Raw genomic sequence first — 15,563 nt, 5'->3', positions numbered from 1 at the left:
TTCTCTAAAGCTCAAACTCTAAAGACCATTGGGCCTTGAAATAGCACGTCACGTTATCCTCATAAATGCCACGCCATGGGACTGGACTGTAATTGCTTTCTGACGTGGAACCGCTCCAGATCTGGCCGACCTTGGTGGGAGGGGTGTCCATTTTCAAGGCTTCCTCCAGCAGGCACCGGGGATTAAGGCAGGGGGAGGAAGTGGTCCAGAGCTGTCACCCTTGTCCCTCCGGTCCCTTGAAGGCTTTGTTTTGGAAGGAACCATCCTTGTTTTAGAATGACCTTTCTCCTCCACAACAGCGACTACACAGTAACACAAACAGGCATAACAGGTGGGAGGCTGGGTGAAGGTGTGTGAGTTCACACTGCGCCTGCTGAGATTGAGTCACTTACGAAACGGCTCAGAATGCAAGAAGGTAATAAAAAAACAGGCAAAATGCAATCAAATGTGCACATCAAACCAAACTTTTCTAAAACAGGGATAAAGTGAATGCAGAAGAATATCAAGCAGAGTCTGTCAAGCTCCGTGAGTTGATAGAAATCTTTGGAATCTGATTCATGCGTTAGATCTCTGCATGCCTAAGTTAATATTTGGAGATGGATATGTGCCACAGCAAATTTGCTTCACTTTGTAACATTGGTTTTAAATAGAAAATTGATGCAGGGGGTAGTCGTGTCTCACTCAGACCCACTCCGACCTCTTATCCTGGCCAGAGCTTCTGCTGGAGTCCACATCTGTATTGCTCATCTCCACCAGCGTGTACTGCCCCACTCGCCTGGTGCAAACCTCTGACGCCGCATTCACCGAGATGTTGTCCCGCCGGGGTGGTGGTGGGGGTTTCAGCCGGCCTCGTTTACTGACACGAATCGACCTGGGGGTCCCGGGCGATTCTGGTGGGCAAAGGGCCACCTCACTGCCTTCGCGCTCAGGACCCTCTTCTTGGTGTTTGTCGTTCCTGTCGTTGCCTTTCGAGGAATCTGGGCCTGTAGAGGATTGCGGTGTGCCACCATTGCAATTCTTCTTGCTGCCCTCAAAGTGGACTAGTGCCCCTTCATCCCCACTGCTCTTCAGCCCTGGCTTTTGGTAGCATCCAGAAATCAGCTCCTGTGCTGTGGGTAGAGCTGTGTCAATCGCACCCTGGCTGCCACTGTGTGAAAGGTAGAACTGCTCCTCCTCATACAACTTCTGCACCAGTGTCTTCTGGATGCTCTTTCGTCTCACGGAAAGCTTGACCGTGCAAATCATGTCCAGGATGTTGAGGAGGAGAGAGAGGGCAGCAACCCCCTGCATGAAGTTCAGCATCACCGTCTTCTCCGTGGGTCTGGAGACGTAGCAATCCACCGTGGTGGTGCAAGGTGTCTCGTGGCACAGGTAGCGTTTTGGGATGTTGAAGCCAAACAGGTAGAAGTGAGCCACTCCAAAGCCGGCTTCCAGGAGAATCCGGAAGACCAGGTGCAGAATGTAGGCACCAGTGAAATGTCTGATGTGTCCCAGTTGAGATGTGACTCGGGAACCCTGAGCAAGTGGGGACTTGTTCAGGGTTTTCTGCTGGAAAGACCTGAGGCTGATTTCATAGAAAGACCTTGTCTTAATTTGCTCAGAGGCTCCAAAGTTTATGGCAAGTCCAGATGTCACTTTATGAATGACATAAATAACAAAAGTGACATATGGGAGGCACAGGACAGTCAGCTGGACCAGCCAGAAACGGAAAAGCGAGAGCGGTGCGAACATGTCGTAGCACACATTAGCACACCCCGGTTGGATCGTGTTGCACACAAATCTCTCCTGCTCATCCTGGTAAAGAGGGTATCCAGCAAACAGGAGCACTAGGATTCGGAGGAACAGCATACTGATGAGCCAAAGCTTTCCTGCAATTTCAAATGACAAATGTTTCGGAATCTGAGGAAACATTTAACATGTGTGCCAAATTTGTCACTGTGCATCAAAACTAAAAATGACCAGATGTGCTTCTTAGCTTTTTGTGGTAAATATTCAGAGCACCTGGCCCTCAGTTTCCAGTTTAATGGCAGTTCACCAAAAGAAGGGGAAATGGTATAGGATGTATTATTTACCTGAAGTATGGTGATAAAAATGACCTAGGTCAATGACAAATAATATTGTAGTCAAACCCACATTTTCTGATACACTCAGCTAGTTTTATTCCTTCTTTAATCGGTGCAGCTGTTTTCAGTTTCTAAGACCAATAGGTTCAAAGTTACTAAGATTATTAGAAATTATCAATGAAGCTCTAAGATAGACTTTAGTGAACTTTAGCATCCTATTGGAAGTCAAGTGTTGCTGATACTGGGCCTCTAAACACTTATTGTTCTACCATAATATTTAACAAAGTCTGGTCAGGATTTTTTTTCTATCAATTTGATGTTGTTTTAATGGACAGAACAATTGTTATCTGTCAAAAAGGAAGACATTTCAAAATATGTATTCTTTTTGTACATAAACCAAGAAACACAATTTAACATCATTTACTGACAGCAGCACACTTACCTACGATGGGAATGCTGTGGTTGACCGTAATGAGGATCACCTCTGCCGCAGTGTGACTCCCCATTTTGCATTAAAGAGCCCTCCGGGTCCCAACCACAAGGCCTCAGTCCGGCAGATTCGAACTGGCGCTCTACAGGATTGACTTGTGTCCAGGTGAGGTGACCCCCACACCAGTAAAGTAGTTCAAATCTCTGCGGACCAGTCCGGTTTAAGAATAATTCGACAGTAGCCAGTTTTTCCCCATCTCTGTCCCGGTGGAGCGACAGGATCAGATCCCTGACTTAACTCTCTTTCTCCTTCCCGTCCGTCCTGGTGACAACTGTTTCGAAACAACAGAAGACCAGGGCCGCAAACCCCATTGTGGGGCTATTCTTATCCAGCAAAGGCATGTTGCCGTTCAGGCATTGCTGAGATATTTCAGAGCTGTTCGTCCTTAGAGAAGAATAACGAGGAGCCTGGATTAGCTGTTAAACCCCCTGTATTAAGTTCTCATCCACAATGGAAAGCACTTCAGTGCTGTTGGAGAGAGGGCACAGTCTGTACAGGCAGCTCCATCATCGTGGCACAGGAAAAGTGTTGTGCAGGAATAAGTTGAATGCAGGTTCGAAGTGGGGATGAATCAAATTAAATCACAAAACGACATTTTAATACTCACAAGAATGGGACTGAAAAGAGAAACTTAATTTAATCTTTTAGCTGAAATGTTACCTAGTGGATCATTTTTATTAATTGCCTAAATGTTTTATATGCAACATAATTCAGGAAATTCACCAATTTCTTATTTGACCACTGTAAGTCTGAAAGCTTGTGTTAATTAAATCTTCATGACATTATTAAAAATTCCACCTCAGGACAAGGGGGAGGTTCCTTAATTCCCCTTTTTAAAAATACCTTTTGAAGGTTGTAAACATGAATCCTGCAGGCCCAGCTGAGGGTCAGGAGCTTATGGGTAAATACCACAGGATCAAGCAGAGTAGCAAGATATGTGCTGTACTGATGACTTCTCTGTGTTTGTAGAGACCATGTTTTAGCCCTTAACAAACCAAGATGTATTGCAGTAATAATATGACTTGAGTGATAGAGCTGTGCAGTCATGTGACAGAGTCATGACGGCCAAATCCTGTTGTGTATTTCTCACACTTTTTTTTAGAATGTTGTTCTGTGTGTGTATGTGTATGTCTGTGTGTCCTAAATGTAAAAACACCTTTTTCTTCAATCTGGAAAATTATTAATTATCGATGTACTTGTTTGACTGGAGGTTTCATGAGGTTCTGTGCAGGACATTGCATGTACTCATAATGCTGTAGAATATTTTGAAGTGGCCCGTGGTGAGTTATTATTATTATTATTACAGACCAAGTCACAGAAAAGACAAAAAAAACTTGATTCAAATTTTTAAACCTTTTATTTCTTGTGCAGGTTTCTACACATTGCTTCAGATCAGAGAGCATCAGTTAAAAATTCTTTTGAGAAGATTCATCATGCGGCGTCTCCACCTGCGGCCACACAAGCGCCCGAGGCATAAAAGACCCTGCTAACCCGCAGCCTCTAAAAAAATAAAATAAAATTACAGGGAAAACACTTCAGCTTTTGGCAAATGCACACAGGTCATAAGGTAAATTAGGGCTGACCTACAGAAAACATAAACGACAATTTTTTTTTCTTGTATTCCAGTCATACAACCAATACTCAAATGGAGAGAGAAAAACATACATTATACAGCAGTTCTTTTTTAACACAGGAAATTACCAATAGAATGTTTCATTTGAAATTCGTAAAACAGGACATAGCAAAAAGAAACAAAGGAAAAAAGAACAGAGAGACAAACAAGTGAAAGAAAAACAGAAAGAAAGGAGTAGAAAAGAGAAAGCTAGGAAAGGAGGGCACAGGAGAAGACAACAGTAAAAACAACTTAAACAGAGGTAGAGTTTAGTGCACACAGCGATCAGAGCATTCGGACACCCAGCACAAGTCCATATTCACCCTACAGGCTCTGAAGGACACTCACACACATACAATAAATAGGATAATACAATCTTTTGAATACTTCTTTCAAAAAAAAAAAAAAAAATGTATTCAGTCCCAAAACCAAAGCCGAATTCCATAAACAGACACCACATCCTGCTGATCTCTATGGCAACCGCTGTCGGCTGGCTATCTTTTCCCCCATGTGCAAAATCCCATAAAGCACTGTTATTTCTCCTAGGAAAGAGTCCTTTGTGTTTATTTTTGCAAACTTTGGTTCAACTCCATCCCTTTTGCTTAAATGTTTAAAAATGAACATGAACCCTTGAGTCATAACATGGTAGGCCACCGTGCAAACTCTCATTCCTCCCTGTTACTGTTTCACAATATGAAAGAATGGGTTCCACAAAATTCAAAGTGGAACTATTAAAATTTTATATGCAAAATTCTGAAATGAGAGAAATGATTTCCAATTTTTAAATTACAGTACATTTGATCGAAATGGCCACACTACAGCTTTATTTTCACTGCATCCTCTCTAATTTGTAAAAAAAGAAAACAAATTTTTGCCTCTTCTATCATGTCAATCCTTTAATTTTTTTCACCGCATCGCAACATGTATATATCTTATATACACTGTACACTTTTATTTACTAATGCATTCATGATTAGGTGTGTGAAGAAAATACACTGCTATTAATGCTATTTCCACCCAAAATAAATTATCTTATTGAAAACACCTTACGTCAGACATTTCTTCCACACCATTTCTCATTTTGGAAGAACCCTTATTTAAACAAAATATATTAATAAACTTTATGACGACCTGACATAGTGTTACATTCTGTTAAGACTACAAAACCTTGACTTATTATTTATTATTGGTGTTTATAAGATGGCAAAAATATGGCCACACTTCTGGCATAAATGAATCAAGGGACGCAAGGCAGGCACCACAGGTCAGAAACGATGGCAGTGACGAGAGCAGAGCAGACACACGCTTTTGCAATCTGCCTTTTCACCTGAGTCTTCCTCCTCCAGTAAACACTGAAATGCACCAGGTGCGAAGCAGTACGCATCTGGTGAGAGAAAGGTATAAAATGATGCGCCCCCCCCTCCCGTTAACACTCCTGTGCGGCTTGGCTTGATTTTATCACTGCTTGAGGAGAGCAGCAGGTCATGTTCATGTGAGATGAGAAGGTGAAAGAACATTTTCCATCAAGAGCTACAATGTATGCATCTTTTTTTTTCTTCTGGAGGAACAGCTCTCCACATCTCCCAACCTATCATAGATCGTCTTCTGTGTCGCAGGTGAGACCGGGCACCCTTCACATATGGGACCTCACAAAACTGCCAAAAACGGTTCTAGCTATAGTAGCTCTGCAACCCTTCTCAGTACATAATATCAGTTCAGAGCTTGTTGGTATAATAAGATACATGTCACATTTTAAACACACATAAGTGCTGTGGGGTAAAAAAAATATGAGGAACATACTGGAAAACAAAATTACAAAAAAAACATATATTTTTTCAGAGATCCCCTCTCAACCTCACACCTCATCTAAAACTGTACATCTTGTGCTTAAGAGAATGATGCCACATCAACAGGTACTTCGGAAGAAATACAGGCAGCCACTGGAATCCCTGCTGGTAGAGAGGAAGCGAGGGAAACATGTGGAAATGTACTGAAGCTGTAGGAATGCAGGTGCTTTAGTGGGGCTGCTTAAGTCCTGTCTGCCCACAACCAGACTGCAGCCACAGACTCCCTTCCTCCAGGCGGAAGTTTGGAGGAAGAGGATGATGAAGTAGCCTCATATGTACAGCGACTGGAATGAAAGAGAAGAAAAAATAGGGGGGCAATTTCAAAAAGATAAGACTAGGAGGGTTAATGGTGAGGGTCCTCCCTGCAAAAGCCACACAAAAAAAAGCTGTGGACAGGTGTGGTGGTGGTGGTTATGGTCCAACATGGACGAGTTACTCCTTCATCAGTGTAGTCCATCCTAGAGTCCTTAGATCTTAGGAGATGATGGCGGGAGTCCATCTCACCACCACGAGATTGTCGGCGCTCACCGATCGCTTCTTGCCTGCTTTTCTTAAATCCTTATACTTGTCATCACACAGTCTAGAGATAGCCTGAGGAGAGAGGGAGAGAGAAAGAGAGATGAACTAAACCAATAGCAGAGAACAAACTCCAAGGCATTTCCTTGGTTTATATGTGGTCACTAATCTGACATACTTATGGATTAAAGAAAAAGGCCTGTGAACCAGTAGACCCAGGTTCAAACCCCACTTACTACCATTGTGTCCCTGAGCAAGACACTTAACCCTGAGTTGCTCCAGGGGGACTGTCCCTGTAACTACTGATTGTAAGTCGCTCTGAATAAGGGCGTCTGAAAAATGCTGTAAATGTAAATTTATTTATTTTTAAAGCTAATGCTGAAGGTTCAGAAAGTAGGTGTGGTTAACGGCATTAATGAGCACCACCCTCATGATCCCACCACATTTTCAGCAAACAATCTGAAATCACTGCTATAATCAACCTCTCCTTCATCTTGGTTTCTTTCTTTTGGTTACGTGTTCAGACCCTCCAGGAATGCAAATTCAGCCAATCAGCGCACTTTTGTCGAATGACCGCAATTTTCATAAAAAATTTAAACCTTTATGAAACTTCCTACATTTTGCATTACTCAGACGTAATCAGTTTAACTTGCAGACATGTATGACAGGAATGCTGTTGATTTACCCTCAAGGATCGTGCACAACAGTTTCCAAATATTCTGAACAAAAGTGTCTTAAACCATAGCTGCGTTTCCCCTTTCCATTATTATGGCTGGTGCGGCTAGGCCAATATTCACTGGGCTTGGCAGGCAGCTGTGTTGGTGTTGAAATGGACCAGGAATGCTGTAAAACTTATCCTTTATGGGCAAATTGCATAGTGGAGGACACAAACAGTCTAGCTCCAACATCTGAACCGTTTGTTTCATGTCAGGGCCAGCAACAAATCACAAAAAAGAAAAATGACAAAGTCACGTCCGCTTCTCAGGAACTATTTATACTAGACGGCCACTGCGTTCCAATTGGCTGATGCTAACATCACTTTAGCAGTTCCTGATTTGTACCGCATTCAACGTTGGTGTGGAACATTTTTCTGGAATTTAGATTGCATTTTGATTGCAACAATCACTAAAGTTTATCGCGAAATCCTGGAGGGACTGGTTAATGGTCAAATTGATGTGTCTGTGGTGTCTGCAGTCTCGCAGGTTTTTTTTCCACCGACTGATGAGCAATAATGTCACAAGATCTCGGGGTGCAAGATCAAACCCATGGTTTGGGTTTGGGTTTGCAGGGGATCCTCCAGAAGCAGGACTGAGAAACAGTATTGTTTCTATTGGCTGTATACTGTCATTTATTTTTTGCATGTGAATACTTTTTAAAATTGTTCTAATAATATTAGATGCAAACACAACATGCTGTAGAACTCTGAAGCTGATTTGTATGCTGTAATAAAACTCAATTTTGGATATATTCATGTCTTCGAATAGACATTCCTTAGAATATTCTAAGGAAAGTCTATCAAACAACAAAAAAATGTATTTAAATGTACTTTACAATACTTTTTTCAAAAGATTAAATAAACTGCCTTTTACGTTTACTTCAGTTTAACACAGAATCAAGTCCATTCTTTTGAAATAAAAAGCACCTCTAGCTTCTGAGCCTTGTCCCTGCTGAGCGGCTCCAGGGGAAAGCTCAGGTTGTTGGCCTCGGAGAGAGAGCGGAGGTCAAAGTAATACTTGGCGTAGACGCTTGACGGCACGTTGATGTTGAACTGAAGCAGCTCCAGAAACTGACGCTCCAGTTCATTCCTGAAAGCACAACAGAATATGGAAAATTATTACAATGCTGACATATACATACATACATACATACATTCATACATTTGACCCCCTCCTCCCCTGCGCTTTTACAACCATTGCACATTAATTATACTTTCCCTGTAAACCAGCAAACCCTATTCTGATTTCATCCTCCAGAGACATGATTGTTATATTCTTGACCCTCCACCCCAACAACATGGAAGTATATGGAAAATATTGAGGTCAAACTTGGCACCCTACCAAGATATGGCAAGGATTTGTGGCACTTTGACAACCTTATCAGACAAGGTGACCATCTTTTCATCTGAATGTTGGATTTGTAGAAGATATTCTAAAGAAGCTGATGAACAGGTGATATGAACTTTTGAACATTTTAATACTTTATTTTGCATTACACATATATAACAAAAAATCCCATAAAATATATATTTTTTAAGAAAATGGAAAATAGGTAGGGGGGGTGCCAGACAGCTATATCTAAAAATATTTTTAAAAATCATACTCAAGGTCATGCATCAAGGTCATACATTTTTGTGGGGCTGTGTTAATAAATTTTGCACTGTGTTCAAAAGGGTCCCCAAATTCCCTCAAATTTGATCTGTTGAAAAGATTGGTGCAAAGCGCAGTCTTTGCATAACAAGCAACATTTTCTGAGCCAATGAGATAAGGTGAGTGGGGTAGCAGACTTCTTGGCTACCACCATCCCTAGATTCAGGGCCATTTTGTGTGTTGTGTAGAAGATCCATGGTCTCTGCTGAGCAAACAAGGATGGTCAATTTGAGACAAGGTTGAATGTCTCTGGAGTAGGCTATTCAGCTGTTCAAAAATAGCACACCAAAAATTTTATAAGTTAGGGTAAAGCCAAAAAAAGATGTGCCAATCCACCCTTACTAGAACCATGGAACCACAACAGGGAATCCTCCCAAAGATCTGACTATAATCTCAGAAGAAACCGATTCCTAAAAGAGCCCACAAACATTGATATGAGTCAAGAGGGAGCAGGAGGTTCTCGAGAAAAGTGTGGATGGGTGATGTAGAATTGTAGGTAACAAAAATGTGAGAGTTTGGAAGACCGAATTTAAAATTGGTCATTAATGTACAAATTCAAAAATGTTCTGATATCCCCCTCTCTCCAGACCGCTAGTGGGAACCCGGCAAGCCACTTTTATCTAATTCAGTATCGGTAAGGAGTTTTTTTTTTTTTTTTACAATGAAGTTTTGCTGTATTGGAGTTAGAAAACAGAGGAGCAGGAAGTGAAGACGTTTTAACAACGGTAGCCACAAGGGGCTCTCCACAGCATGAATATCTCCACACCTCCAGTATGTAAGAGATCTAGAATTATCCGCCCAGTAGTAATGTTGGCAAGCCCAAAATTGGCAAGCCCAAACCCCCTCTTCTGAAGGCTTGTGAAGATGCATCTTAGATATCCTACGTGCTTTGTAGCCTCACACAAAGGGCTAAATAATAGAATCGAGCTTCTTAAAGACGGATGCATTCAGATGCATAAAGATATTGGGGCAGGTTCTGAAAAAGGTACAAAAACTGGGTTCACCATTTCTATTGCATCTTCCCAGCCTATCATAGACACAGGCAATTATCTCCAAAACTAAAAATCAGTTTTACATTTTCCTACAGATTCTGCATAGTTAAATGTCCAGCTGATGTCCAAAGATCCTAAATGATAACGACTGAGGACTCAGTGTTACACTGAAGATGGGCACTTACATACAGTCACAATGAACATTTTTAGATCAATCGAAGCGTTAAAAATCGTCTGATGTAAAATGTGTTGCCATCGGTTTTGGGCAGCAACAGACACTCTAAATATAGCCGGGAGTGGAGACTTTGTTGATAAAAAAGAATGGTTTCCGCTTCACTGTGTACACAGATTATGAGAGACAGATGAGAGGAAGAAGGTGGCTGTGTTCATGCCATAGTCCTGTTATTTTATCCCATCAGTCACCTGCCACCCATCCGCTGTCTGAAAGCGCTATTTAAAAGAACTGTGAACTCACACAGAGGTCAAAGGTGACAGAGGGCAGCATGCCGCAGGTGTCCGGTCTCGCTGCCGATCATTCCTAGCCCTGTTTGATGTGGTGCGTTTAGGGAAAAGACACTGCACCAACTTCCCAGTTATGGCGCTGGAATCACTAGTACAAATACCCAGACTGAGAGGATCATTTTCACCAAAACGCACAGTGACTCCCAGACCCACCTCATCAGCTTTGGGTCCCGAAGGTTAACAGCCTCCCCCTCCACCAGCATGGGGGGTGGAGAGGTTACTGGGTGGGCTGTGTGGCCCTGTTCAGCCCCATCTAATACCCCATAGCAACTTTGTTGTTGTAATGCGATAGACACACTACCTTACACAGGTTCAGGCCAAAGAACATTTTTTATGCGGACAATGAACAATAATTACTGGTATACATGACCATAAACCTGACATATTTTCAACCTTTGTTCAATTAGAAAAACTAATCAGGGTCATGTTTCTATGTGTGCTCTGTATATGTCTTGTCCACAATGAGTGCAGTGAAGAATCTTCATATACATATTGTCTGTAACTACTGTAACTTTTTTGTTATGCTCATGTGAACATTGAGAATCGCACTATTCTCTCCATCTTCCAATTACTATGTACTTGCTAAGACAGCTTTCAGTTTACATAATATAAAAAATATATAATATAAACACACTAACATGTCCTCCACTGTGATGTCTTTGAGGATCTGGCAGTAGTCCACATTCCACACTGCTTGGTCATCCCACACCTTGGAGGCCAACAGGATGGCACCTAGAACAATCCTCTTCCAGTTAGCGGGACAGATGTCAATCTCTGCGTATGTCAAAAGCCGCTCCAGGTACACCTACAGCAGAAGAGAACCTTACATGAAATACATACCAGCTGCGATATCGGGAACATTTACATTTACGGCATTTACTGAGTAACTCAGTAGTTACAGGGACACTCCCCTGGAAACATTATTTCTCAGGGACACAATGGTAGTAAGTGGGGTTTGAACTTGTGACTTTGCAACTAGCACCTGTCAACACAGTAATCGTACTACGGTGCGCACCAAAAATCCCGATTCAAATAAAATTGTGAACTCTGGTGCGGTCCACTTTGTGAGAACACATACCGAACCAAAACGGGACCAAACACTATCACATGATTTGAGAAAAGTGAATTAAGGGTTAAGAACATGGCCCTGTGATCAGAAGGTTGTCCCCATCAAGGTTTGTACCCTGAACCGACACTGAGGTGTCACTGAGCAAAGCACCGTCCCCACACACTGCTCCCCGGGCGCCTGTCATGGCTGCCTGCTGCTCACCAAGGGTGATGGTTAAAAGCAGAGGACACATTTCGTGTGCTGTGCTGCAGTGTATCACAATGACAATCACTTCACTTTCAAATTTCAATTTCACAGATGTTTCCCCAGTTCCATATGGTTAATGCAAGCCAATGTATGTTTTGCCTCCACAACAGCAGAACTGCTTCCCTGTATTTACTTTTGATGTTCTCACGGCGATACATCTGACCAATCAGCATTTTGGTTTGCTTGGATTTTTCACTGTGTGAACGGGAGCCGAACCAAGAAGAAAATGATACAATGTTACAAAAAAAAAAAAAAAGACTAATTTTCGGACCAAAGCAAATGTACTAAAGTGTGAAAGCACCCTTAACCTATGAATAGTGCATGCAGTAAGACTCATTAAAACATACAATTATACATAATCAACTTTACTAAAATGTTTCTATAGATTCATTCTTAATGGCACATAAAACTGATGCAAAATCCACAGATTTATAAAAGACAGTTTTATTAATGGGGTGTTTCCAGACACACCTCATTAAATCCAAGCAATTATTATGACTTCAAACTGCCATTGAGCAAAACATTTAAGAGTCTGGAATAGTCTTGTTTTTCCTTTGGCATATAACCCTGACTGGTTGTGAATTTAATTTAGTCTAACAGTCTGTGCCATGGTGTCTCACATCACCGGCATGGTTCAGCTACTGCACATCACTCCATACTGACCGCGATATTGATGCACTCTACTGTCTGCAGTCAGTGTTCCGCTGTACACGGTTTGTCAGCCACCCATTACCCCATCCATCAATAATGACAGTGTTTATACCACTATTAGCACCACTGGTAGGTTGTTGAGTGGGGCTACTTTCAGCTGGGGCTATGGTCTCTGACTCTACACAAGGTTCAGCTATAGGAAAGGAATTTGTAATAAAGTGTCAATTGACATTTACTCATTTTAATTTCTTAAGTGTTTATATTAATCTTTGTGTTTTATGCTCCATATACTCTATGTACTTTTCTTGGTGCCAGTCCCCAGCCTGAAATGGAGGAGTCTCTCTGGGACATCTATCCTATGTGTTGTCTGATTATAAGATAAGGTGGATGTAACCCACAGAAAGAAAGATCAGAGAACCATAGGTGGCCTCAGATGCATCCCCCCCCCCCCCTCCAAGGCAGTGCTGTGTGTGGGCTGCCAAACTGCACTGTCTGGACACCCACGGTATAATGGATATCAACATGAAAAACACTACACTGTCCAAAACCGAGTCTAGTGCAAAAAATTATGATAATCCCAGATGACAACATAGAACTCAATTATCCAGAGACCAAAAAACAATTCAGCTCTGATCTTACTGGGTTTCTTTGATTGTGAGAAGAAAGCATGGCAAATACAGCATAAACAGCAACAAACCACTTCAGAGATGCCCTTACAACATGGGGTCTGTATACCACTATGAGAAAAATGTGAAAACAGAATTTAACCTTATGGACAAGTTTACCCTTACAATATTCTCATTACATAGAGATAGGAGGAACAATTACATATTTGTCAGTCAGTTTCCACCTGCTTGTCCAGATGAGGGTCACAGAAGCGGCAGGCTGAGCTGGTCAGACTAGATATCCCTTATACCAGCTACCGTCTTCGGCCGGGGATCTCAAGATGTTCCCAAGACAACCGGGCGATATGGGACGTGGCCGAAAGAGATCCTTATCCTTAGGACACGCCCAAACCACCTCAGCAGGCTACTCTAGTCCCCACCGAAGGAAATCCACACTATCGTGTTGGTGGGACTTGTTAGGCTTTGTGATCCTCAGAGCAATATTGTCTAGAGTTTTAGGTTCCTGGCAGTGTCTCCCATGTCAAACTGGTCAGTGGTGTAAGTCCAGTCGTCCCTTGTGAGTATACATTTAAGAGCTCAGTGTACCTGCAATTAGACACCGCCATCCTTTGGCGATTCTGTATATGACAATGTAGACAAATAAACCTGTGTACAAATAATGAAAGCATAAATATAGCATTGGTAGTATGTGCTGATGGACATATTTTTAATTCAATTAATGTTTTGTCGTATGCTACAGGATGTCTGTGATTTGTTGCTGTGTTCCTGGTTGCAGGTGGGGGCTTCACAATCATTATATCTAAAAATGCACTTACGCAACAATTGTGCATTTATGCAAAGTACTTACACATTTATAAATTCATGTCACATTTTCTACCCTATTGGGCCTGCTTTGGATTTTTTTGCAGTGGTCCTCACCACAGAATCTCAATTCTAGACCCAATGGGGTTTTAAGTCAATCAGCTTTTATAGTCACGTTTTTTATCATCCCATTGGCAACAGAATAGAAAAAAGATGCGTCTCAACTGGACAGAATAAAAAGGGGCACAAATGACTGAAATTTCCTCAACCGTTTTTTTTTGCCATCAACCGTTTTTAATACTCTTGCATTAAGAATTCAGGAAGTGCTAGAACTGAGACAAATGTTGATGGACACCCAAGTATTACGACTTCCACTCCGTCTCCACAGTAATGACATCCCTCTCCTGCCACCTGCCATTCTGTCTAAACATATCGGCCCTGCAGGTCCACAGGCATGGGAGCCTGTCACAGTTCTTTTACTCAAAGGGCTTAAAAGTCTTCTAGCGCCTCCATGTTCCTTGTAAAATTTCAAGAACTAGAAAAGTGAAAAGAAAGCAAATACCAAGATGGGACACCAGCAAGATTTTGTATCTATTGGTATCTATTGATATACACCTTCAAATAAAAAGAATTAACAGCTGGGCTGTCAGTGATATCTCAACTGCTATTGCTAATGGTGTTCATGTAATAAAACTTGCCCCCTTTTTTTTGTTTGTTTATTGGAATTAGAGTATGAGCAATAACAATATTCTCAAGAGGTTAGAAAAGAAAACAGCTCAAACAATCCCCAATCTAGACACCAATAAAAAAAAAAAAAAAAAAAAAAAAAAAAAAAAAAAAACTATATATACACACACACACACACACATACATACATGTGCATACACATACACACACACACACACACACACACACACACACACATATATACCCATACATACAGATGCTACACTGGATATTACACTAGGTACTGGATTTCCAGTTTGTCGTAATTAATCCAGTAAGGTAGAAAAGGCCAGCACGCCCCTTTGTTGGGAGGATAGCGAAGGAGGTGAGGAAAAAACACCAAACAATGTCCACAAGTGGGCTGGGCTCTACTCTCACAAATTCTCTTTTCCCCACAAATTCTGACAACATGTAAAATATCTCAGTCCAGTATTGGTGTAAAGAAGGGCAAAGCTAGAACATATGAATAATATTGGCAGAGGACTGCTGACATCGGTCACACAATGGATTGATGCCTTCATAGATTTGTGACAACCGCACCTTAGTGTAATATGAATGGTGTAAGACTTGCCCCTTTTGAGACTGGTCAGTTTGACTGGTCAGTGAGATAAAAGCAGAAAAAAGCACGCTAGAAAACTAAGAAACCTAGAGAGAGCTCATCTGATGATCAGTGTTTGTATATGCACATATACAGTAAGTTTGCCAACATCTGGGGCTGCGCAATAATAAAGTGATTAACTTTTTGTCTTACATATTGAAGATATTTACAGATTTGTAGATACAGAAAAAAATATAAATGTTTGCCTTTAGTTCTATTTTATGTCTATTTAGTATTCAGTATTGTCCAGGCCCCACTCCAGATATGATATTTATCCACACAACAAATTACAAACTGTACCAGAGTCCAATTGACTCAAACCAACCTGCCCTGCAACTAAAAAACCATGTGAAGACCGCTGCAATGTCAGCCAGACAAATATGAGACAGTTGCCATTCAGCCAGTAGCTGAATTTACATTGACATTTACATTGGCAGA

The 15,563-nt window shown here is 41.5% G+C and overlaps 2 protein-coding genes across 6 annotated transcripts in view; both read right to left on the bottom strand.

The window, feature by feature from the left end:
• Nucleotides 1-681: 681 nt before the first annotated feature.
• On the bottom strand, nt 682-2,603 carry gjd4 (gap junction protein delta 4). Its single transcript, XM_028970335.1, has 2 exons — nt 2,506-2,603; nt 682-1,868 (listed from the first exon to the last, which is right to left on the bottom strand). The coding sequence occupies exons 1-2, from the start codon at nt 2,567-2,569 to the stop codon at nt 682-684; spliced, it is 1,251 nt and encodes a 416-aa protein (XP_028826168.1). The 5' UTR covers nt 2,570-2,603.
• Nucleotides 2,604-3,891: 1,288 nt separating this feature from the next.
• ccny (cyclin Y) overlaps nt 3,892-15,563 on the bottom strand; it is a 44,503-nt gene continuing 32,831 nt past the window's right edge. For all 5 annotated transcript variants that reach the window (XM_028965587.1, XM_028965559.1, XM_028965571.1 and 2 more), the window contains 3 exons: nt 11,047-11,213; nt 8,171-8,333; nt 3,892-6,603 (listed from right to left, as the gene is read on the bottom strand). In XM_028965587.1, the coding sequence (XP_028821420.1) occupies nt 6,487-6,603; nt 8,171-8,333; nt 11,047-11,213 (447 nt within the window). In that variant the 3' untranslated portion in view covers nt 3,892-6,486. The remainder of the gene's footprint in view (nt 6,604-8,170; nt 8,334-11,046; nt 11,214-15,563) is intronic.

The sequence above is a fragment of the Denticeps clupeoides genome, chromosome 2, assembly GCF_900700375.1.
Source record: "Denticeps clupeoides chromosome 2, fDenClu1.1, whole genome shotgun sequence".
Lineage (NCBI taxonomy): Eukaryota > Metazoa > Chordata > Actinopteri > Clupeiformes > Denticipitidae > Denticeps > Denticeps clupeoides.
Note: the sequence above shows the minus strand (reverse complement) of the source record. Positions and strands in the feature narration are given on the sequence as shown.

Coding starts and splice junctions, on each gene's coding strand:
- gjd4 (XM_028970335.1), bottom strand. CDS start 2,569: ATGGGGAGTCACACTGCGGCAGAGGTGATCCTCATTACGGTCAACCAC. Junction 1,869..2,505: donor CCACAGCATTCCCATCGTAG/GTAAGTGTGCTG, acceptor TTGAAATTGCAG/GAAAGCTTTGGCTCATCAGT.